This window comes from Pleuronectes platessa, chromosome 11, assembly GCF_947347685.1.
Source record: "Pleuronectes platessa chromosome 11, fPlePla1.1, whole genome shotgun sequence".
NCBI lineage: Eukaryota > Metazoa > Chordata > Actinopteri > Pleuronectiformes > Pleuronectidae > Pleuronectes > Pleuronectes platessa.
The window spans coordinates 9,126,888-9,150,826 of record NC_070636.1 but is presented as its reverse complement, the minus strand read 5'-3'; the positions used below and the strand labels follow the sequence as shown (position 1 = coordinate 9,150,826).

General features: G+C 43.4%; 4 protein-coding genes across 4 annotated transcripts; 3 read left to right on the top strand and 1 right to left on the bottom strand.

Moving 5' to 3' along the window:
• Positions 1–410: 410 nt before the first annotated feature.
• On the top strand, positions 411–3,984 carry LOC128451073 (uncharacterized). Its single transcript, XM_053434838.1, has 9 exons — positions 411–599; positions 1,032–1,370; positions 1,522–1,722; positions 1,835–1,956; positions 2,055–2,283; positions 2,373–2,578; positions 3,235–3,387; positions 3,648–3,741; positions 3,838–3,984. Exons 1-9 carry the CDS (start codon positions 411–413, stop codon positions 3,982–3,984), a joined length of 1,680 nt encoding a protein of 559 aa, XP_053290813.1.
• Positions 3,985–4,426: 442 nt separating this feature from the next.
• On the top strand, positions 4,427–14,694 carry LOC128451072 (coiled-coil domain-containing protein 162). The gene is made up of 25 exons (XM_053434837.1): positions 4,427–4,458; positions 4,547–4,658; positions 4,760–4,809; positions 4,913–5,089; positions 5,533–5,632; positions 5,948–6,125; positions 6,620–6,758; positions 7,014–7,167; positions 7,269–7,364; positions 8,151–8,315; positions 8,584–8,732; positions 9,337–9,475; positions 9,555–9,675; positions 9,755–9,864; positions 10,141–10,290; positions 10,491–10,538; positions 10,973–11,140; positions 11,506–11,658; positions 11,769–11,903; positions 12,586–12,738; positions 12,851–13,060; positions 13,680–13,800; positions 13,900–13,962; positions 14,152–14,297; positions 14,641–14,694. Exons 1-25 carry the CDS (start codon positions 4,427–4,429, stop codon positions 14,692–14,694), a joined length of 3,123 nt encoding a protein of 1,040 aa, XP_053290812.1.
• A 909-nt stretch (positions 14,695–15,603) lies between these two features.
• zbtb24 (zinc finger and BTB domain containing 24) lies at positions 15,604–21,190 on the bottom strand. The gene is made up of 7 exons (XM_053434579.1): positions 21,114–21,190; positions 18,314–19,112; positions 17,655–17,822; positions 17,465–17,548; positions 17,278–17,361; positions 17,106–17,187; positions 15,604–16,625 (listed from the first exon to the last, which is right to left on the bottom strand). The coding sequence occupies exons 2-7, from the start codon at positions 19,086–19,088 to the stop codon at positions 15,758–15,760; spliced, it is 2,061 nt and encodes a 686-aa protein (XP_053290554.1). The 5' UTR covers positions 19,089–19,112; positions 21,114–21,190; the 3' UTR covers positions 15,604–15,757.
• A 1,182-nt stretch (positions 21,191–22,372) lies between these two features.
• On the top strand, positions 22,373–23,838 carry ddo (D-aspartate oxidase). The gene is made up of 4 exons (XM_053435133.1): positions 22,373–22,544; positions 22,694–22,802; positions 22,898–23,074; positions 23,280–23,838. The coding sequence occupies exons 1-4, from the start codon at positions 22,373–22,375 to the stop codon at positions 23,836–23,838; spliced, it is 1,017 nt and encodes a 338-aa protein (XP_053291108.1).
• The last annotated feature ends 101 nt before the right edge of the window (positions 23,839–23,939 follow it).

Below are 23,939 nucleotides of genomic sequence, written 5' to 3'. Positions count from 1 at the left end.
TGGGGGAATTGTCAAAAGAGTTCAAACTTATCTTTGACACTTTTAAGATTAAAAGAGATTTTCAAGTAAAACTTTGCTTAGATGAACGTTGCTTTCTTATTGGCTCTAGATCTCCTGAATAACTGATGCAAAAGCTTAGAAACATAAAACCCATGAGTATTTTGTAAAACTCTCTCCTGAGGACAGTCTGCAGCTGCTGAGTGTGGATGACAGTTTGGATGAAGGAGCTTCAGACCCTCTCGTTACCGGAGGAGCTTACCTGTCCCTGATTTACCTGCGTCATCTCAAACTCAGAGAGCTCCAGGTGAAGCCCCCCCCACTCTGTGTGCCATGGATGATGTTTGCTATAAGCGACGATCAGATGTTCTGACACCTTCAGTTTGTCTTGTCCGCAGCGGGTCTCTCTCGGGATGCTGAACTACCTGCGCTCCGTGGAGAGGACTCTGACCTTTGACCTGGCAGGTCTGCAGCTGGAGGAGGGGGAGCTGTGCAGCACAGCGGAGGAAACAGGCTGGATGAACGCAGCCCGGGGAGGAGGAGGGGAGGCGGGAGGTCTCGGCTCGCTCCAGTTCAACCACAACACTCCTGTCGACTACAAGGTACAAGGGACTTTTACATGAACTCACTCAAAATAAACTTTAGGAACATATTTGGGGAACTGCAGCTGGTATTTTTGATCTGATATGAATTTATGGGATGAAATAAAAACATTTAAAGTACTTTGTTCATTCTCTTTTAGATGATTTCATCCACGTAGTTGCATATCTAACAGCTTATCAGACCACAGGGGGAGAAGCAAGTGATTTCCCCCCCCAAAAAAATCTGAACATTTATTTAAACTTGATTTCAAATGTCCTTGTATCTATCTATCTATCTATCTATCTATCTATCTATCTATCTATATATATCTTTCTTTCTTTCTATCTATCTATCTATCTATCTATCTATCTATCTATCTATCTATCTATCTATCTACAAATAAAGAAAAGGTTTGAAAGCATTCCTCACTGTACGACTTCCTCTTATTCCAGGTTAGTTGCTCGGAGTTCATGGATTTTGCTGAGGTGGAGAATCTCCATGATTTCTACAGCTGTGAGGAGGGTGTGGTCCACACTCAGGACCAGAGAGGGTTCTACATCGTGTACGACGCGGCCCTGAAGGACCTGGACGAGCTGGAGGAGGAGCTTCTCCTCGTCGGCTCTCACTTTGTCCAGAGATACAGGACGGAGAAAATGGGAAAAGCTGAGGAAGCCTCAACCTCCAACCGGACGGCTGACGTCCACTCCTCAGCCGGGACAGATGTGGACGGAGTCGCAGTGCTGCTCGACTTGTGGACGTGTGAGACGGAGTTTTTAGAGAGCAAAGTGCAGGTAGAGAGAAAATACTGCTGATTTTATTCTTGTGTCTCTTCATTGTCCATCCTCTCATTCACCAATACATTTCACAAGACCAAATTTAAGATCAAATCAATGTTTTGAATGAGAAACTCTTTTAAGTGCTGTTTCCTATTCTTTCCTCCAGCTCCTAAACTGTTACTGCGAGGCCTACCAGCACGCAGCGGGGGCCGAGGAGAGGTTTGCTCTGGCCCGAGTCGTCACCGACATCATGCACAGTCGACCCCAGCTGGACCTGAACCAGGACCACTTTGCTCAGGTCTACAGGGCCGAGACAGACTGTCTGAGGAGTCACCAGCAGCTCATCAAAAATGTCCTGGATAATCAGGTGAAAACAGAAAAGTCAACAGAGGCATTGAGTTAAGTTCATGTGCAGTTAGCTGTGTTGCAGTTTGATTCAGTTGAATCTTTGTGACAGATTGTGTTGTTCACCTCATCAGATTGAAAACCAGAGACAGTACCTCCAACGCATCTGGAGAGACGATCATAAAGGCTCCACTCAGGACTTCGGTCTTCCACTGAACTACGTTCCCAAACACATGGTCTCCCTCGGGGGCAGCAGGTTAGTGAACAGAGGAGTCAGATGAACGTCCCTCTAGATCTAGAAGTTCATGACATTGGGGTCTTAATACATCTGCCTTTACCTTCTTGTGTTCACAGCCCTGCACTAATGAACGTGTTCCTCCTGGAGGTTCACCCGTCCCTCTGCCTGGCCTCCGCAGTCTATCAGGGTTTAGTCCAGGCTCACACGGAGCTCTGTCAGCTGCACCGAGCCACCAGCGTCTCCCACAAACTCCTCCTGCAGCAGAAACTCCTGCATCAGGCCCTGCAGAGTTGGAACAACCGGGTTTCACATGGAGCCTCCTACAGTTCTCAGATACAGAAGGATGTAGGTTTTTAATTTCTCTGGAGTCTTTGCAAAGCAAGTCACATAAAGAAAGGGAACAGATTAACCCCATTCTGCTTTCCTGTCCTCAGTTGTTCTCGGGTGTGTTCTTCGAGGACCCAGCTTTGGTGCAGAACGTGGGGCTGTCATTGGTGAAGTCTGCAGAGGAGAAGGACAGAATGCAGGGAGAGAGAGAGAAGCAGTCGTATGCAGTGGAAACTTTCTCCAATCTGCTGGAGCTCGTCACTGTCCGACATCGGCTGCTGGAGTCGGCCTCAGAGACGGCACATCTGGCACAGTAAAGATCTCAGTAACATCAGGGTAGAGCGGGTTCACAACGTGGTCTGTACATTTATATTAGCATCGTCTGACCCGGGCACGTTTGAGGGGAATACAACTTAAACAATATTCTATATTTCCTATCGGCTCATGAGAAGTTAACTTTTTTTTATGCATTTATTTATGATATTCAATTCACCTTAAAAACCGTTAACGAGAAGAGCCTTTAAGAAACGTTTTCAGTCAACAAGGATGTAGTCATTTCAAAATTATTTAACATTTATTTTTGTTCCGATTCTTCAGAAAACGTTTTCTCTTTTTAAGTTTTCCATTTGATCTAATTCTTTATAAATACTACTCCACTTATATGACGGGCGGACCTTTTCCTTAAAAAGTCTTTAAAATACTATTTTTTTTCCTTTCACATTTCGTAAACAGATTTAAGACTGAGTTCAAAGATTTAATCAGACTCAACTCAATGTCTGTTTAGTATATGTAGATGTTCCAATTTAATATAAACATTTTCTGAGAGTTAAAGGTCACCATGGTGTAAAGTCCTTGAAATTTTAAAATATGTTTCTTTTATTTGGTCTGGTGACACTGCAGTTCATCTAATAAGTGGTTAATAATGGTCAGTATCATGCCACGTTGTAACGTTCCAGTGTTTCCGTCCAGGTTGTACAGAAACGTGGCCTCAGAGCTCGGCTTCAGTGAGTTCCACCTGCATCTGAGGCCGGTGCCGTTTGAGGTCGCTGAACAAAAAGACCAAACAGAGCAGAGGCCTATTTTTATCACGGCGGAGCTGGAGGATGACTCACCTGTGGACAGGTAAATAAAACACCCACATGTCTTATATGCTAGTAAATCTATGACAGTACATTACAGACACGTCCAGGGAAAAGTTTCAATCATATTCTGTGCTAAAGAGTTAATTAAGCTGTACTTTTCAACTTGTTCCTCTGACGGCCAACAGGAAACGATCTTATCGTGTTTTTACCTCTCGGCTTCTGCTCGTGTGCTCTTGTATTTCTGCTTTTCCACATTCCGCACTGAAGTATGTTTTTTAAGTGGATCACCATCTGCTGCAGGTTCAGCCCCCCCCACCTGCCTCTGAGCATCCAGGAGCTGGACGGGGAACAGGTCGGGAGGTTCAGCTTCAGCTCGGAGGAGGCGGTCAGTCGTGTACGTTCAAATGAAGCGTTGGATCTTTAACATAAATACAGAAAATAAACCAATAAAACTGGGATTTTTTAAACCCATTTTCTTCTGTTTTCACAGCTCATGAACACTCAGAGCATTGAGAACCTCCAGGTGACCTTGGCCTGTCAGGTGACCCAGAAGAACGCCCTGATAAGCGCTGTGAAAGTGGCCTGTCTCTGCTATTGGGCAGAAAGTGTGACATCATCAGCGGAGGTGTGTATTTAACAGTGGTGCTACTCAAGCACAGTACATACATATGACAGAGAAGTATTTCCTGTTGTTAGTGCTGTATATTTATACTTATTTGTTCATTTAAACAAAGGTTGACAAAGAGCGTTTCCTGAGTTAGATTGAGGTTCTCTTTGGATCAGGATACATGTTAAGCAAAATGAAATTAATTTAAAAGATTAAAGTAAAATAAATAAAAGTATAAATCTGTATACAATTTTAAAAACAAGTTGATGGAGAAAATAGTACAAACAAAGTAGATAGAAATGGGTCAAATATATTAGAATAGAATAAAGTAGAATGTAAAATAGTTAAGTTAAAGACACTTGGGAATAAAACAACATTTCAATCTGTTTGTTTTTAGAGGGACAGAGTCCTTCATTCTGATAAAAACTCCAAACTCAAAAGCAGCTCTGACAAACTGCAGGAGAAGTCAAACATGAAAACTCCCAGCACCACCACCAGGGAGAGGTAACTTTACACAACAGATTAAACTGGTATGATCAACCGAGCTCTAGTTCTGCCTCTTTCATAAACCCGGTCTTGTTGGTTCCTGCAGGCTGATGGAGGCCTTCGTGTCCATACAGCTGGAGAAAGTGGGTCTGCGTGACGAGATGCTGAACTCGTATCTGAAGAGGAAACGAGCCGAGGGGGGTCTCACACAAACCCCGGTGAGTTGCACACAGCGGTGGGTCGATTTCCAGGGAGCTGAGCAGGATGATGAGTGGGATCGTTTGTCCGTGAAGTGAAATGAGTTTCTCTCACTCTGCAGGAGGAAGCAGCAAAGATCAAAAGGAGCCTCATAATCGAATTTCTCAAGAGGCAAGTCTGTGAAAAACAACTTAATTCACTCTGTTACAAAACAAGATGATAGCTAACAGCACATCTCGTAGCCTGATCTGTGTGTCCGTCATTATTTCCACAGGTTCAGCACACGGATATCTCAGTACTGTGTCAGAGCGCAGATCGTTGAATACTACTACAGTTTAACGTCTCTATTGGACGATGTCCCCTCCGTCCGTCGGTCTCACTTCACGAGGGAACAAACCAGCTCAACCAAAGCTACAGTGGATTCAGGGGTTGACCTTCCTCCTGACCCCAGGTACAACCAGCTCCAATTCGATTGGTTATTCATCTGCAAAATATGAAAATAGTCATGCACACGTGTAGTTTAGTCGACACAATATAAACATAAAAGAATATATTAAAACCAGTTAAAAGTCAGACATTTAAAGGATTCCCTGTATAATCAGTTTTAAGCAATGATTTAAAAACAGGCTAAGAGCCGGCATGTCAATAAAGAATAAAGATAAAACCCAAAACAGCAGAATATCTCCTCACATGTGAAAAATATTCATCTGGAGACCAACACTTAACTACTCTATATTATATTCAAGACCATTTTTACATCATGAATATTATAAAAGGTGGAGGAGGATATCTAAATGGAGAGTAACACATCAGCTGTTAAATGGTGTCTGTTACTTACGTAAAAAACTGTAAAACTTTTACACTTTTTATCTGAATTCTCTTCTTCCTCTCAAGCAGCACGTTGTTGTCTGCAGACGGAAAAACTCTCCTGAACCTGTGGGTCATCCCTCATTTCTCTGAGGTGCTGCACATGTTCAAAACGCTGGAGATTTCGGTGAGACTCTAAAATTATTAATACATCAGAGCATCAAGTGAAATAAAAATATCAAAAAATTAACATCAGGGTAAGTACTAATAAGTACACATGCAATATAATCCAGAGGCGGTGGTTGAACCTCAGAGCTGAGAACTTTGCTTGGTCTGTCTGTGTTCTGCATGTTTTCATGCTGTCAAGCTAGAAACTACATGGCCATCTTCAACCCACTGTCACATCATTTTCTGAAAGTTGAAATCCTTTATCAATTTATTTGATTTGACTGTTTTTCTTTAGATAGTTTATAATTTGTCTCTGTGGCTCTTACTCCAACAGGCCTGTGCTGCTGCTCTCCATCACACCCTGCTCATAGTCTCAGCTCTTCATGACGTTGTTTGTTACCTGGTGAGTTTCTCCAGACTCGGGAACACAGAAGACGGGTGGAGCCGAAGGAAGCTGCAGGAGGCTCCAGGCTCACGTCTTGTGGCCGACTGGGGCGGAGCTGAAGGCATCGGTGGGTGGATGTTTCCAATAAAGCATCACAGCCATCACAGACCAGTGCTAATATGAAAGGTTCAGTGTGTAAGATCTAGTCAAAAGGGATCAACTGGCAGAAATTAAATATAAAATAATAATAATAGTGAGGTTTTCACTAGTGTGTAATGATTTATATGTTATATTTAAATACTTTATATTTACATCTGGAGCCTGTCCTCTCTATGGAGGCCACCATGGTTTTCACAGTAGCCCAGACTGGACAAACTAAACACCTTTTGAGTTTTTATTCCAACTGAATGCTGCCACAGGTTCCCTCATGTTTGAAATGGGAGGGTGAGGTGAGGGGTGATCAGCTGCAACATGCAACTTCACCAATAGATGTCACTAAATTCTACACACTGGACCTTTAATGTTTGTAAATATCTATTAAAGCATCATTACCATCATCGGTCACTGTCTAATTAAAGAGCAATGTATTCATCAATCACAGTAATCTCATTACCTCTACAGGAGCGGAGCTGCAGGAGATCCAGCGTCAGGTCGACTGTCTGTCTGATCCCAGCAGCCCCCGGTCAGTGGGTCGTCTGCTGCAGCTTCGCAGGCAGGTTCTCCTCCTGCAGTTTGACACGGCGGTCAGACACCTCATCAGGTCAGTGTGTCTGAGCTGGAATAACAACATCATCTGTTAGAGGGACAACCTCCTGGTTAAGAAAGCAGTAAAAACATGTGTGGAACATTTGAGGGGTTCTTTTGTCCATCTTTCCACCAAGTTTGTCAATATCTGTTGTGTAATTTGTGCGTAATCCTGCTGTCAAACAATCAAACAAACCAATAAGCAGAAGTGAAAACATCTTAAATCAACAGTTGATCTTCTCCCCTTGTAACACGTGTTTGTTGTGTTCAGGGAGGCGTTCCTCTCGGCTGGTGACATGGCCTCTTACCAGAGTGTGAGCGACAACATGATGACTGCTCTTCCTCCGCTGAGTGACGGAATCCAGGCCGACGTGTTCAGCATCACGCTCCCTGTTCCTCGACCTCTAGAGACCCGAGGCTGTCGGGTCCGTTTGCATTAACATCAGATCAAATCAAGTCATATATCATATATCATGTCATATAATATATCGTATCATGTCCTATAATATATATTTTCTCTCTTCAGGCTCAGAGGCTTTTCCCCTGGAGAAGTTTCATAGCCTGTCATGGATGGTTCCCTCTACGTGTTTGGGACGTACCACCCATCGAGTTCTGCATGCAGGTGAAACACCTAATATGTTCTCTCACATGTTCAGACAGAGCTGAGGGGGGGAAAACACCCCTTCCTAAACTTAATACAAACAAGATCAGACAAACACAGTTTATTGTATCAAAAACAGAGGGGTCGTGTGTGTGTAGTGTTTGTGTTGTGTGTAAAACAGAGGAGATATGTTTGTATTTTGTGTAAAGCAGACTAGTTGTGTATGTGTTGTGTGTAAAACAGCGGACTTGTGTGTGTGTTGTGTCTGTGTGCAGATACAACAGAATAGTCATGTTTGAGTTGTGTGTAAAACAGAGGAGTTGTGTGTATGTTGTGTCTTTGTGCAGATAAAACAGAGGAGTCATGTTTGTGTTGAGTGTGAAGCAGAGGAGTTGTGTGTATGTTGTGTCTGTGTGCAGATAAAACAGAGGAGTCATGTTTGTGTTGAGTGTGAAGCAGAGGAGTTGTGTGTATGTTGTGTCTTTGTGCAGATAAAACAGAATAGTCATGTTTGTGTTGAGTGTAAAACAGAGGAGTTGTGTGTATGTTGTGTCTGTGTGCAGATAAAACAGAGTGGTCATGTTTGTGTTGAGTGTAAAACAGAGGAGTTGTATGTATGTTGTGTCTGTGTGCAGATAAAACAGAGGAGTCATGTTTGTGTTGAGTGTAAAGCAGAGGAGTTGTGTGTATGTTGTGTCTGTGTGCAGATAAAACAGAGTGGTCATGTTTGTGTTGAGTATAAAACAGAGGAGTTGTGTGTGTGTTGTGTGTAAAGCAGACTTCTGTGTGTGTTGTGTCTGTGTGCAGCTGTGTCTCAGTGGTCTGAGGGACTGCAGCAGACTGCAGACCAATGGGGCGGTCCTCGGCGTGTCCCTCCTCATGGAGGACGTCCTGAGCAGCGGAGGAGACGCAGAGCCCGTCCGTCTCCATGGCAACACGGATGACCTTCTGCACGATGGGAAACCTAATGAAGTAAAAGTCTGTTTATAAGTTGGGACGGAAATTCACGCTTAACCAGGCCAATTACACAGCTGGGATTATGTGTGAACACAAAGTGTGTATCCACAAGGCCGCTCATGGTCATGAACCCACACTGTTGTGTTTGTAACGTCAGGTCACGTTAACTATGTTTTGTCTTCGTCTCCCGGAGGACAAAAGCTGCTCTGGAGTGGAAGAAAAGAACTCCACTCCTCCTCCTCCTCCTCCTCCTCCTCCTCCTCCTCCTCCTCCTCCTCCTCAGGATCCGCTCCGAGTGCAGCGTGTGCTGAAAGGTTTCCTCCTGCTGACCAAGCAGCTGCAGGTCTTTAAGGAGAGCTGGGCTCGAAGACGACTGGGGGCCGAGATATTCAGTTCACCCGCTTTGTATCAGCAGTCTGTCAACCTCTACAGGTACAGTCGGGATTCCATTAGATTTAAGCAGCTGTAAATGTGACAATTAGTCAAAACACTTTATTAAAACGACATCTGCAAAGGTCCCTTTAGTGGCTGTCCTGGAATTTTCACCATATCCTAGATTTTTTATCAGCTAATTTACTTCCTCGTATGTCTTGAAATTGTAGGTTTTCAAATTTGTTTATTTTTCTCAAGTGCTTTAAGAACCAGAATGACACCCAGCAGAGCACAGAAGTCAATCAAACCCCACAAAATTTCACACATTCATAGATATCACTCCCCTCAATGTGCCTGATTCTTTGCATGAGGATCCAAGACAACACAATCACATCCTTTCACCAACCTTTGGTAATAATCTGTCCTGTAGTGTTTGTGTAATCCTGTTTACTAACAAACACAAAAGGCCCAACGTTCCCCTTTTAAAATCCAATTCAAATTCACCAGATGTGGATTTTTGTTTGTATCTGCCACAAATTTCACATACTCATAAATATCAGTCCACTAAACATGAATTATTCTCTGAGAAACAGCTGATTCCCAAAAGGGTCATTGTCTTATTTTATTTTATTAATTTATTTTTGGTACCGCGTTTGCTTTGCAGAGCTGAAGTCTTTCACCCCAGTATGAAAGCTCTGGCTCGACAAATGGGTAAAGAGCGTGACTACGAGCTCCTCATCTCTGGCAGCCGGGCTCTCCTGCCCCCTGCTGGAGCTTCAGAGACTGACGTGAAAACCTGGCAGGTACGACCTCAACAAACACACACAATCATAAGCCTCATGTCTCAATAACAAGACCTCACCACCTGGTAAAATGCCTCAGCTTCACACCCTGCTGGAGATCACCGAGTGTGACATGATCAGGGCCGTGCAGAGGAGGCTCCACCGGGAGCTGACCCTGGTGCTGTCGGAGCGGACCCGTCAGGACACGTGTCTCCCTACAGGTAACTCAGAGTTCCCCTTTAAGCAGAAGAGAAAATGACAGAGCTGCAGTTACAATAAAAAGATTCCATGTTTGTTCAGAGCTGTGGAAAAAGGGCTCACTGAAGCACAGCGTGTCGGCCGAGCGGCCACAGGTCGTGGAGGCCTTCGTGGAGCAGCTGATGGAAGGAGCTGAGCAGCTGGAGGGACAGGTAGGGAACCACCACACAGGAAACACTAACATTGTAGACTCTGCTTGTACTACTTACTACCTTTAAGACATAGAATTCCAGATTTCAGTATTTCCTTCTTTCCTTTCGTTTGACAATGACGACCAAAAGCATCACTTTACATCACATTTAGAGCTGTATTACATATTCACTGTGACCCTCACTCACAATACCAGAACAGGAGATCATATTCTTCTCCTCACGTCTCTCTGTTTCCGTGCCGGACACTCATCCTCCTGCGTGTGTCTCTTCTTCCAGCTGACGCTCTCTCAGGATCATCTCCGGCTGTGCTCCACTCACCTCGGCTCCTCTCTGATGGAGCGAGAGCGCCGCAGCTTCCTGCTTTACTCACACTTCTATGAGCAGATTCTGCAGCAGCAGACTCAGCTGCTGCACCAGAAAGAACAAGTACACGTGCAGCTCCTCACCTCAGCAAACATTTGACTGTGCATTTCACTGCTCTGTTACGTGTAGACCTCTTTCATTTCGCTATTCAAACAGTAACGTTCATGCACAAATACCTGACTTCATGACCTTGAGCCAGAAACCTCTTTGTGTGTCATATAATGTTATTCTGAATTTATCTCATTTTTCCATTTTAACCTCAGGATTTAAAGAATCTTAAAGACTCTCAGACGAGTAACATTTACCAAGAGGTAAGAACCATCAACTCTGTGTTTAACAATAAGACAAAGAACGACAGAGAGAGGGAACTAAATCCTCAGGTTTTCATTCTGTCAGTGGAGCTCTCACATTTACACCAGCTCTCATCTGTGAGGTTTCTACTTGTCATGGTCAACTTGAAAGCTGGGAAATTAAGTTTTACTCAGAGATATTAAGGACGTCAGAGTTGGTAAGTTCGTCCAGAGGGAAATAAAACTGGGTGACGAATGTAGTAAAACAAATGTCTGTATCTAAATCGGTTGAGTATCTGTTTGTGCAAATATTTGTGGTGATAATGATATGGGTGAGCCTCTGAATTGTTAGGATACCTCTACAACTTCTCACCACATTCCTGCAGCTGTATGTTGAGATCATCACAAACAGACGTGTTCTTACAAATGAATAATTGTGTGTTACTGTGGCCCAGGTGTCGGTTTCATGTCGCGGGATGATGCTGCAGATCTCAGCTCTGCAGGCTCGAGTCGCTCACCTCCAAGAAGACAAGAGTTCTCTGGAAGAACGACTCGGTCTGAAGTTTAAAGAGCGTTACGACCCGTTGGTCCGACATCTCTTCTCTACCTGCCTCCAGCTCAAGGTGAGGAATTCTATCCTGCACATGTTTATCTAGAATGGATGAATAAAGTAAAGATCCGCTCAGGCAACAAAGGTTTCTCATTTACAGTTATATTGATATCTTTTGAAACCTCTTCTACAAACTACGTCTAACATTTTGCAAGATTGTGTAGCTCTGTAACTTTTATAGTGACTCAGGTACATAATGAGTTTGAGCTAATTTTCCACGCTGACTTTTGTTTCACATTCTTAATATTGCAAAATGTACTTTTCAAAATAAAATAATAAAATAGATTCAATAGTTTATTATATATCACTGACTGTTTGCTCCTGTGATATTTCTTCCTTGTTTGAGATGTTAAAGATGTTTGTGTGTGTGGATCTCAGGTCCGACTGGATGAGCGCCGGTGGCAGGTGGAGCAGGACGTGAGTGTGATGGTGAACAGAATCCGAGCGGAGGGAGTCGACAGAATCATCAAACTCAAAAAGAAATGTGGCTGCACCACAGGCAACGAGGGACTCGCCCTCACACAGTCAAAGGTACAAACAGGAAAAAACCTTGAAGATTTCAAAATCGACAAAAACATCAGAAGACACGTTAAGCTTTACCTTTAAACACACGTTAATGTGCCTGATGATGTGTTCGTCAGAAGGAAGAAGTCCACGAGCTGAGCCTGGAGAACAGTCAGCTGACGGCTCTGCTCTGTAAAGTGATGGTTCTGAGTCGATGGCGGCAGGTGGTCGACCAGGGGAAACTTCACCGGCGGCTGCTTCAGACTCAGCAGGTCAGCAGCAGCTCGATATTCACTTCAGGAGGGAAATGAAAAGCAAACGCTGTCAGTTTTCCTCACTGTCTTATTTCTTATAATATCACATATGTTCAAAGCTAGAATCGAATACATTTGAAAATTACATGTAAATATGTTAAATAATTAACATAAGCTTTTTAGTTTTGTCTTTATTCTTATAATCGTAAAGAAAAGTATGTCAAAAAAATACTTTCATTCTCATCCCTCATTTCTATTTTGAACTAAAATTGTCAGGACCTTTTTTTTTCTCAGTTTCACCTCACTTTATAGACTTTAATCTAGTATGTGATCTTGTTTAGATTTTTAATTCTTAAATGCTCATATATAAACATAAATGTATGCCTATAATACCTGTTTTTTTCAATAAAATATCATTATCTAATTATTATTTTCTAATTAACTGATGAGGTAAAGGGCCTCACTGTCTGTCAGTTCCTGTCAGTGCGCGGGCCCTAATAATAATAATAATATGTTTTAGCAGCCAGGCTGGTACCTAAAAGCCTTTTCTGATAAACATAAACATTAAAGCATGTATTATATAGGCCTAGTGTGTTTTTTTCCTTTCATATGATTATTATAACAGTTTTATCATCAGTCAAATTATAATTACAAGAGCATCACAGTGTTTACAGCTGTAGTTTTCCCCCCTTGTGTTCAGAGTGAAATCAGCAGTCGCACCGAGGCGCTCAGGGTGAAGATGGTTGCTGAGGAGGAGGTGATTCTCCTGCAGGAGGAGCTGGACGCCGCCCGGCAGATGTTGACCAGCTGCCAGGCCGAGTGCAGCCGAACCAAGAGGCTGCTCGGCAGGAAGGTGGGGAGGCTGCACTGCTGCACACACATGGACTGTAGAGGAACAACCATACACACAGTTAGAGATCTATGATGGTCGTATTCACTCCAAACACGGTAACACTTGCTCTCAGACGGAGGAGCTGCAGGAGGCCCGGCATCAGTCTGCACGGGAGGCTCGCAGCAGACAGAAGCTGGAGACGCATCGAGTGCAGAGGCTGGAGGAGATGAGAGCTGATGTGGAGGACAGAGACGGGCAGCTCAGAGATCTCAGCCAGCAGCTGGACAGAGGAGGCAGGATGAGCCAGATACAGAGACACCGCAGCGCCAGAGAGATCCGACAGGTGAGGTCGAAGAGCAACAGACTCCAGAGATCAGATCAGAACCCATGTGATACACCAGCTTCTGTAGCTTTAAGACCTTTAATGAGTAAAGCATAAAAGGGATTTTCAGATTTTCTTCATATTTTTTTCCTGAAAAGTTCCATATCACCTACATTTGGTTTTCAATTAACAGTAACAATAGGCATTAAATGATTAAGGTACAGGCTAACTATCAGATAAATATATGCATATATAATTTAAATGATTTAAAGAGTGAAGAACTTTTGATTTTGATTAAAAGATTTATAGACCCTTTTTGTATTTTAGTGCCTGAGGTGAAGAGGACGCTCTCAGGATTAGGATTTTTGCCTCATAAAAAGGTTCATGACTTTTAATCATATGGAGCATTATCAGTGTTTCATCAGTATGAGGAGCTACTAAAATAATAAAAGGAGCCAAGGAACTGCAAAAAAAAAAAGATGATATTGTGATGTGATGGAGGAAAAGCCAGTGAAACCAGAGTTATTAAGATTCACTCTCTGGGAACGTCTGTACCAGATTCTAGTCAATCAAGTTAATAATAGTTCATGATGAAGAAAAAACACCTTAAAGATCAAGTAATCAAAATATATGTGTGCAGGTGAAGGAGCAGCTTCACCAGGAGCGCTGCATCAAACAAGAAGCTTTCCAGCAGGTGGAGAAGCTGAAACACCAGGTGAAGGACGTGGGGGAAGCTTTCTCCAGGCGCACCTCTACAGCAGGTACAAACTTTGGTCTCTACACCCTGGATGGTTTTTCCTGTCCTACACGTTTCTCCATCTGCTTCAGGTAATTCCCAATTCTCTCTGTGTCTGTCACAGGGCAAAGCAGGACGTGCTTCACGCTGTCAGTCAGCAGGTTGAGCTCTAGAAGTCCCTCAGCAGGTACTGAAACCAGCACAGAGCAATAACACCTCCATCTCAGAGCACTGGAGAGACTTTTTTCCCACATAGTATAGAATATATAAGCTGCTCATGCGGATCAGGAGGAAAATGAAATGATCCAGATGCTCGTAACTTGTCATGATGAGATCTGAAAATCTATTATTGAGATCTGCTTCGTGTCTGTCTCAGGTCTGCACAGGGTCAGTCGGCAGCACTCGGCCCTGCAGCCCGGCAGCTTCACCAACCCTGCAGCGCTCCAGGACTCTGCCACCAGACACCAGAGAGCGGACACAGCCTGGAGTCGATCCAACACCAGAACAGACAGGGCCACAGCAGTGAGTGAGACTCCAGCAGCCTCACACAGAGAGAAAACAACCGGGTTCAGCTGAAGTTGAAACTCCCACGTGTTCTGTTGAGAAGTGAGCGAAGAAGCTCAATGTGAAGTTGACATAACAGAAACTGGGTTTCAGCTCCTCTATTGTTTCTACAGATATAAATACAGAGTTTGTTGACAGAACTAGGAAGTGTCGAAGATTCGTAACGTGAAGTTTTCTCCAGGGACTCGGGATAGTTGTATAACAACAGAGAAATACATGCAACAAACTGTCGATGTTCCATTTTGGTTCTGTAACATTGTCTTTGGATAAACACCGGCAGTGTTTTTTGTTTCTCTTCCAGGATCCGTCTCGCCTGCGCGTCCTGACCGCAGACATGTTACTACCAGAGCTGTGAGGAGCAGAACGTCCCCCCCCCCCCCCGGGGGATCATTTCAAGAAGCCATGGAGCTGTTGAGCCAGTTTTTCCAGCTGCTAGCAACCGACTAATATGCAAAATGCTGCTGATTAATAGTTTGTCTGAACAAAGTCCAATGAATTCTAATTCCAAAAGCCAAAATGTAAACCTGAGAGCATGTTTCTCGTTTTCATCTTATTATCGTACCATCTAATCTTATCATCTCTTATTTTACAATCAAATCTACCACTGATTTAAGCTGCACATGTCTGACATGGAACTTTCTGTTCAACTAAATTGAAGTTGGTTCTAAATTGTGAAATGTTCTTTGATGTTGCAAAATGTCCCCAAATTATTTTTAAATGTTTGCTAATTAAAGTCAGATTGAAAATGTAATGTATGGATATGCGTGTGTGATCATTGAACTGCATGTGAACTCAAGACAAATGTTTTCCACTGACTCTTGTGACGGTTCCCTGTATGTTGTGTCTTCCATTTGTTTCTAGGACTGGGGAGCAGAGACCTACTTAATTGGTCATTAGGAGTGATTGGCGTGCACCTGGGCCCGGGTGCCAACGCCCTATAAGAGTCTGCTTCCCCAGTCCTTCCCGCTCTGTTCTTTGCAGCTCCATAGCCATGCACACCTTTCAACACTTATGTTGAAACAACACACACCTATAATCCACTCATGCATACACACTCCACCATACGGACTTACTTACTTCCACATCCCATGCTTTTATTATAAGTTGAGCACTTGGATTGGTTTGGTTTGATTAAATACTTATTTTGATTGGGAAACTGTTGTCTCCCGTCTTTTTGTTGTGCAGCCTGGCGCCCCTAGGCCAGGTGCGTAACACTCTTGTTATTCTCAAATATCAACATCAGCCTCAGAAATAATTTCCAGAGTTGCATATTATTTTATTTTTCCTCTCAGGATTTGCTCTCACAAGAGTATGATTGTAAAATCCATTGCTCTACAGTGGGGAGAGCAGTAAAAACCAGTCTGTTATACTGGAGAAGCATGTTTCAGTTTAGATTCATCAGCGTCACATTTAGGCCCTCAGCCCTCCTGCGGGAGCCCGGTGGTGTACAGGTAGGACACGGTTCCGGCCTGGATCTGAAAGGTTTGTCCCTGGATGTGGTGGCTGGAGATCTGCTCGCTGGTCTGGCTGATGGAGATGGGCTGGCCGCTCTGGCTGCTGATGTGAATGGCCTGACTGTGCTGCTCCCTGCCCAGCTGAGAGACGGCCAGCTGCTGGAGCGGCTGCTGCATCACCTGCAGCTGCGGGACGGGGCGCTGTGCCATCTGAAGGGGCTGCGGGGGCCCGTGGTGGGACTGCAGCTGCTCCATCGCCTCTTTACTCAGAGTGATGACATGCATCTGCTCCGACGGGTGCGTCATCTGTCCCTCCAGCATGCTGACGGTCTGGATCTGAGGGCCGTGGTCCACCATGGCGCCCTGAGCGACCAGGGCCACGTTCTGCATGTGTCCCGACGGCTGCGTGAGGAGGGTGAGTCGGGAGTCGGACGATTCTGCCGTCTCCCCTTCTGTGGTGATGATGCTGATCTCCTGCTCCTGACCCGGCACAAAGTTAATGTTATTCATATCTCCGGTCACCACCAGCTGGATCTCCTGCTGGGAGCCGGAGGGGAGCTGGTACTGCTGAAGCTGCAGGATGTTGCGGACCTCCTCCTGAGGTGCTGCCGATGCTTCTGCCGCCGTGTCTGACGAGGACTCGGTGGACGCCGCTCGCTCCTTCCTGTGGGTCTTGGTGTGAGTTTTCAGATTGTCCAGGCGGGTGAAGGACAGGTTGCAGGAGGAGCAGGTGAAAGGTTTCTTTCCGGAGTGAGAGGTGACGTGTCGTCTTCTCGCGCTGGGGTCTGAGAAGGACTTGTGGCAGATGGGGCACTCGTATGGTTTCTCACCTCTGGAAAAGAAGAAACACACAATCACTGGTTTTAACTGAAGATAAACCCTCTATTTATATATTTATAGTTTCATTTCATCGCTCCACACAAACCCACGGCTTCAGAGACATCTCTTTGAAAAACTGAAACTATCTCACGGCTACTGTTAAAATAAACTTCATGGAGAAACTTTGACTGGAGACTATGAGGAAATCCTAATGTAAAAGGCTCAAATTGAATAATGAATGGAAATATTTTTTATTCTAATTGTATTTTTTTAATACAGTAGACAAAATGAAATAAGCACCACTAGAGAATTTCATATTTGTGCCCACCTAACAATATATGTACTTACTCTCCTTTTAGCTCAGTTATTGGTCTCCAACAACCAAAGAAAAACATCTGTCTTGATCTTTAGCTCTTAAATTATATATATATATAGATTATAGCTGCTCTAAATATTATAAACCAAAGTCAAATTCCCAGAACTCATTTCTCACCTGTGAATGCGGATGTGGGTCTGCAGTGTGCTCTTGGTTGTAAAACACTTCCCACAAATCTCACACGTGAAAGGCTTCTCCCCTGTGAACACATTATTCACATGAACACTGCTGTTACTGTGATGACGTGAGTTTGAAATGTCTCAGTATTTATCCACAGATCTGATTTTACCTGTGTGAGTTCTCAGGTGTTTTTTCAGCTGAGCCGTGTCCAAAAACTTGTGATGACACTGAGCACATTCCGGCAAAGATTTCCCTTAAATTAAAAAAAAAAAATATATATATATATATATATATATATATTGAGCCTTTAAAGTGCCAACATTAGAATTCATCCGCTGAGTGGATTTGATTCTCACCTGTATGAACTCTGTAATGACTCTTAAGTTGCCTCTTCTGAGTGAAAGTCTTTCCACATTTATCGCAGTTGAAGGACTTCTCCTCTGTTGATACGGGGGAAACGACAACACTATACAGTTCAGCAGGAGAAACACTGAGAGATTAAACACCAGAACATAACACAGAGCACTAGCTTTCCTCCGATCGTACCTTTGTGGAGGTTCATGTGCTCTCGCAGTGTGTGCTTGGTGCACAGCGTCTTGGAGCAGATGGTACAAACGAACGGCTTCTCTCCGGTGTGGATGCGCTGGTGAACGAGCAGCGTGTGCTTCTGGGTGAAGCTATTCCCACAGACCTGGCACCGGAAAGGCTTCTCTCCTGAGGGAGCAGAGGGACATACAGGGAAGTTACACTGGTGAACATACAGGTGGCAGGTGCAGTATCAGCAGCAGAGTCATACACACATCATTTGATCAGTCAACTCACCACTCTCTCCTAAAAGGATTAAACACCCCAAACAAACCATTGCTCCAGTGATATCTATCTATCTATCTATCTATCTATCTTTTACACATTAATATTCTTATATCTTTTCAAGTGTTAATTGCATGTTTACTTATTTATTAGTATTTTTTCATTATTAATACTGCTGCTCCCTATTTTCACTATTCCTCTTTCTGCAAATTCCAACCTTGTGGGACAAATAGAGGATTATCTTACTTTATTATCTTATGTGTTGAGGGGCATACATGAATAAAAGACTCAACTATAACAAAAAAACATAATATGTGATAAAAATGTAGTCAGAAAGGAGGATTGTGTCTCTTGGATTTAAACCAACAACCTACTCTTATCCTTTCCGTGTTTACCTGTGTGAGTTCTCCGATGAATTTTGAGGAAGAGGTGGTTTTTACACACTTTGTCACAGTCCTCACATCGAGCTTCCGTGTTTGGATACTTTCTTTTCCTCCCTCTTTTCTTAGGCTCTTTGTTCACCACTGTCTCCTGGTCCACTTTGTAACTCTTGTACTTGATTGGAGGCCTGATTTTGCGTTTGCTCTGTCGGCTCTGGGACCCCGGTGGGTTATAATCTGAATCGCCTTCAGCTAACAAGTCCACATCTCCAGCCCGACGCTCCTCAGAGTCCTCCAGCTTCTTCACTGACTGGTCCTCATTTTTCTTTGGTCGTCCTCTTTTGCGTTTGGACAGATCGGGCACCTTAGCCTTGTCACCTCTAACCCCTGCCGCAGAGCGTGTGAGTTCAGCGAGCGCTCTGACAAGGTCGCCGACCTCCATGAGATGAGCCGTGGCCAGGAGCTGCTCAGCGGAACTCTCCTCCAGGGACACGCGTGCACTGTAGATGAACTCCAGCACCGCGGAGACCATCTCAGCTTCCATCCCGCCCAGTGTAAAGGTCGACCGGCTGATGTGATCTCCCGATGTGAACATGAGGGAGAAGTACTCGCTGCTCGCTGCCAGCAGAGCTTTGTGGGCCCTGAAGTGCACGTCCTCCACAACTAACGTGACATCGCACAGAAGGTCCCGTTTCCTGAGGTTGTCGAATTTGCTCAGGATGCTCTGCTCATGTGAATCCGAATGAACGGCAGTGAGGCTGGAAGATGAAGCTGTTGTTCCCTGAGGCATCTTCGAAGATGATCCCTTCTGCTCCTGGAGAAAAAACAGAGCAACAGAGCAAACGACTGAGTGAAGGGGACATTTGTGTGGATTTAAATTTACTGACTTCATTTTATTAACATTGACTTAACTACTTGTACAAGTAGCTATGGCAGGGGCCTCTTAACTGTTCCAGACTTTCAGCTAAGGCTAAGGGAGTAAGAGCTTTTGAAATAAGAGCTCTGAGGAAATACAGCAGGCTGAGTCAGTAGCTTAAATCATTGCATCTTTATGTATTTCATTCATTAATTTGACCAAATTCTTCTTTTATTATTGCAATGAGTGTTGTTGAAGTTGAATTTCATTGTGTGTATTTCTGTATTTATTCTTTTCTGACTCTTTTGTCTAAGTTTCTTTGAATTATTTTATAAAAAAACATTTGGTTTTGCGGTACCTGTCTATACTAAATATTATGGTAGGAGTATTCATCAAAATAAAAGATAAAGCTTAATTTTCTCTGAAATACAGTTTGTAGTCCAGGGCTATTTTTCCCATCCATTATTATTTTATTTTGGTGAATGGTATACTTGTTTTGTTCATTCATTAATACAGGGTTGTTTTAATTGAAACTTTGATTTCTTCAAAATAAATGAAAGGGATTGTATGTAAGTATATATCCAGTCATTTCTAAATGATTAACACACACGCATATTAAAATGGATCAAGGACTTAGAAGGACTCATCCTTATTACCGTATTAGTTCTAAATGTGCAACAGTATATGTGATGTTTACACATTAGAATATTTATATTGATGATGTAAGAAATAGGCGTTTCATTTCGATTATCACTGTAAAAATATGTGTGAAAATGCTTTTACTATGAAATCCGTTTTACACACTCTTACCGTAATACCGCGAATAGACGCTACTAGAAAACAAAGTGGTTTAATCTTGGCTGTGCTCAGATGTGGAGACTGTTTTAACATCTGCAAATCACCAGATGTACATCGATTCAGTAAGTGATCGTTTCAGTGTTAGTTATTGAAACCATATAAATAACTCAGTGTATTTTTAATCAAGAATTTCGCAGTATTTTCCACATTTATACGAAGTCTACCAGCCAATGTTTTCAGTAGTGATGGCGAGATGAAGCTTCATGAAGCTTTGAAGCTTTCCATCCAATTGGTTCGCTCATGGGCCGAAGCTTCATGGTGCTTCATTTGCTCTACTGCGCCATCAAGTGGACATTAAATGTAATGTAATTATAATGAAACCATGGCTTTGGTGTGTGAAGCTTTGAATTGAATAAACGAATTAATGATGTTTGTGATGCCAATACACGTACACGTACAAAATGGATAACAGTTAATTTATTTTTATTTAAAAACAACAGCTTCTCAACGGTGCTGGGTTTCAGGCGGATTAATTTTTTTGAAATAATTTCGCCTGCTTTAGAAACTATCATTTCACAGCGCGCAGATGATGCTGGGGTACAAAGAAAAGATACCGAAAGTTTGTACAACTTAGGAAATAAATTAATTTTCTCCCTGCAATACTCAGAATATATTGCAAGCAAACGCACAATAAAGTCCCAAGACAAGTAGTGTGGGGGGGAATCCATTGCGTTTCGCGGCCCCTTTTATTTTGAATCGCACACCAAACCCGCGAACCCTTTCCTGAATCAGTGACGTGCTCGGCCGGCTCGCGAGGCTTCGAACGTCATCACATACGTCATCAACACAAGCCCCGATACGCGCTTCATAAAAATCATCCTCGATTACTCGACACACGCTTCGAAGCCTCGACACGGGAGGACACATCACTAGTTTTCAGATCAGATCCTGAGCGCTGATGTGAACAAGTTAGCAAACAAGCTAACTCACACCGCCTCTGTAACTGCAGCCGCTGCTAGCCAAACACAGCTAGCTAGCAGAAGTATAAACACGATGCACTGGATTAAATCATGTGTGTTTCAGGAATTTAGCTCGCAGCACCAGGACCTAAACGGATAAAACCTCAGAGTAATTTTAAACAGTGAGCTTTCAGGACCTTACCTTCGTCTTTGTCGGGGCGGAAGTAGTGAGCGAAGAACTATCGCGAGATGTGACGAGAACCGCGTGCGGCTGATCTACAGAGGATGTGGATCTGAGAATTTTATGATCTGAAACCAACAGGCCTTTTATAAATCTACTTTTCCTTTTGCGACACGAACAGACATTTAATATCTGTTTAATTCTGCTGATATTAATACATTTTCATCACTTTCTAATTTTCTGCAAATTTTGGTAAGAATTTGAGCATGTTAAAGCCCTCAAAAAGCCAATTCATTTGTAAATATTAAAGGAATGAAATGTGCGGATGGGTTGTTTTTATTATTAATTCAAAAATATGAATCGAGATAAATGTATGTAGCCCCTGCACTTCCTGTATACAAGAAAAACACTTTCAGTCTTCTGCAGGGACTGAAGGAGAAAGATGGGTGACGATCTGTCTCCTCTAAAGTTCATTGATTATAAAAATATCTGACGGATAATAGTTTGTACGACTTCTACACTAGAAGTTTTCCTGCAATGATCTAGTTATTACTTTATGTATTTGTGTTGCAGTTATTAGTTCATTAATCTGTCAATCAATGGAAAAATTAACACTAATACTTAAATATTGATCAGAATCAGAATGTATTTACTTATTTAAGAAATTTAAGAACAATTATTGCTTTTGCAGAAAGTATCACTGCAAAGTGAGTATGTTTGAGCTATAAAGGAAATATGTTTTTTTTCCTTATTTCCAAACAGTTTGTAGCATATTTATTATTTGATCAAGACAAAATTAAATCAACTGATCGGTTTGTGTGAAAAATGAAAACACCCTAGTCTATAAATAATAATAAAAATTAGGTAGCACGAATTATACTTTAATTATTACATTTTTCTTGAAATGTTTTACTCAGGTAAGATTATTGAATGCGTGACTTAATGCAATAGAATATTTTCACTGTGTTATATATATATATATATATATATATTTAACTTTTACTTTCTCAAACCTTTCCACCACTCCAACTGGTACGGCCTCCTATGACCTAGTTGTACAGTGTGTGTTGTGTAACACGTTAGTACAGAAACACGCCCCTGCCCTGACATTACTCTTTATGGGTTTGGATCTTTGACCCTCTGCAGCCGCTTCCAGCATTCATAAACACTTCAAGTTGTGGATTAGTCATCTTATATCAAAGGTTGTCTTGCAGGCAGCGTCTGACACGATTTGTCCTCCTCCGGTTTACCTCCAGGTCTGAGACGCAGGCCCGTCCATCATGACGAGCGTGAAGGTCGTGGTGGTGGGAGCAGGCGTGATCGGGTTCTCCACCGCTGTCTGCATCGCCGAGGCGCTTCCCTCCTGCTCGGTCACTCTGCTGTCGGAGAAGTTCAGCCCGGACACCACCAGTGATGGAGCTGCAGGGATCATGTTTACCGGAGAGTTCCCAGGTATGCAACAATATCTTTCTCACATTTCAGAAATCTTGTGTTGCCAATGAAGAATCACCAGAGTGGTGACATTTTTATAGATTAAAAAAATCCAGCCATAAAGTAAATATTCAGCACACATTGGTTTTACACATTGGTTTCTCTATTAGATATTCCCCTGGAAAGACAAAGGCTCTGGTTCAAGGACAGCTTTGATCACCTGTTGGCCATCGCTCAATCCCAACACTCCCCAGAGGCCGGAGTAATGCTGAGCTCTGGGTAACGATTGGTGCCATAAAAGAAGCGACTGATAAACCAGATTAAATCTGTTCTCCTGGTGCCCGGTGATTTTATTTTTCTCCATTTCCTTCCAGCTGGCAAATTTTCAAAGAGGCTCCGGCGGATAAATTTCCCTTCTGGTCAGAGTTTGTGATCGGCTTCCGACTCATGACTGACCGCGAGCTGAGACGGTTCCCAGATCACACGTTTGGCCAAGCGTTCACCACCATCAAATGTGAATGTGCCAGCTACCTGCCGTGGCTGGAGAACAGGTTTGTCCCATCACCATCACAGTTTACGTTGATTCACATAACTATATGTGATACTGGAATGCAATTTTCTTCTTTAAAATAGTAAATCCCTAATAAACGCCTTTGCTGGTTGCAGTTTAAGATTCTGTTTTGAATCTACCATATTAAATAAATTCATTATAATGTGATGCAGCTGTATAACTTTTGTCGTACATGTTTTCTACAGGTTCAAAAGAGCTGGAGGTCAAGTGCAGCAGAGGAAAGTCCACAATCTCCAGGAATTAAGCAAAAGCTACGACATCATTGTCAACTGCTCTGGTTTGGGCTCCAAGCAGCTGGTGGGGGACACCCAGGTCTACCCCGTAAGAGGCCAGGTCCTCAAGGTGGAGGCGCCCTGGCTGCAGCACTTCATCCGAGACGGAGATGGGAAGACTTACATCTACCCCGGCATACACGGCGCCACTGTCGGCGGCACGAGGCAGGAGGGGGACTGGCGACTAGAGGTGGACGAGGGAGACACCAAGAGCATCCTGGAGCGCTGCGGCCGGCTGGAGCCGTCCCTCAGCAAAGCCAAAGTGCTCAGTGAGTGGGTGGGTCTGCGCCCGAGCAGGAGGAACCTGAGGCTGGAGAGGGAGGTGGTGCAGCTGCAGGGCCGCCAGGTACCAGTGATCCACAACTATGGCCACGGGGGCTGGGGAGTCACTCTGGCCTGGGGCACGGCCCTGGATGCAATGAGCCTGGTCCGACAGTGCCTCAGTGAAAAGCCTGCTCGAGCTAAACTGTGAACTGAACCTGGTCTTTACACAGACAACACTTTAAAGAACAAGAAACAATGCTGAAGGATTTAAATCACTGATACACAACATATCAACTGATCAGAGCTAAA

Coding starts and splice junctions, on each gene's coding strand:
- LOC128451073 (XM_053434838.1), top strand. CDS start 411: ATGCTGAACTACCTGCGCTCCGTGGAGAGGACTCTGACCTTTGACCTG. Junction 1,371..1,521: donor TTTTAGAGAGCAAAGTGCAG/GTAGAGAGAAAA, acceptor TCTTTCCTCCAG/CTCCTAAACTGTTACTGCGA. Junction 3,388..3,647: donor GATGACTCACCTGTGGACAG/GTAAATAAAACA, acceptor CATCTGCTGCAG/GTTCAGCCCCCCCCACCTGC.
- LOC128451072 (XM_053434837.1), top strand. CDS start 4,427: ATGAAAACTCCCAGCACCACCACCAGGGAGAG. Junction 4,810..4,912: donor ATAATCGAATTTCTCAAGAG/GCAAGTCTGTGA, acceptor TTATTTCCACAG/GTTCAGCACACGGATATCTC. Junction 9,476..9,554: donor CTGACGTGAAAACCTGGCAG/GTACGACCTCAA, acceptor AAAATGCCTCAG/CTTCACACCCTGCTGGAGAT.
- zbtb24 (XM_053434579.1), bottom strand. CDS start 19,088: ATGCCTCAGGGAACAACAGCTTCATCTTCCAGCCTCACTGCCGTTCAT. Junction 17,549..17,654: donor GCACATGAACCTCCACAAAG/GTACGATCGGAG, acceptor CCGTATCAACAG/AGGAGAAGTCCTTCAACTGC. Junction 17,188..17,277: donor ACACCTGAGAACTCACACAG/GTAAAATCAGAT, acceptor ATGTGTTCACAG/GGGAGAAGCCTTTCACGTGT.
- ddo (XM_053435133.1), top strand. CDS start 22,373: ATGACGAGCGTGAAGGTCGTGGTGGTGGGAGCAGGCGTGATCGGGTTC. Junction 22,803..22,897: donor GGAGTAATGCTGAGCTCTGG/GTAACGATTGGT, acceptor ATTTCCTTCCAG/CTGGCAAATTTTCAAAGAGG. Junction 23,075..23,279: donor CTGCCGTGGCTGGAGAACAG/GTTTGTCCCATC, acceptor TGTTTTCTACAG/GTTCAAAAGAGCTGGAGGTC.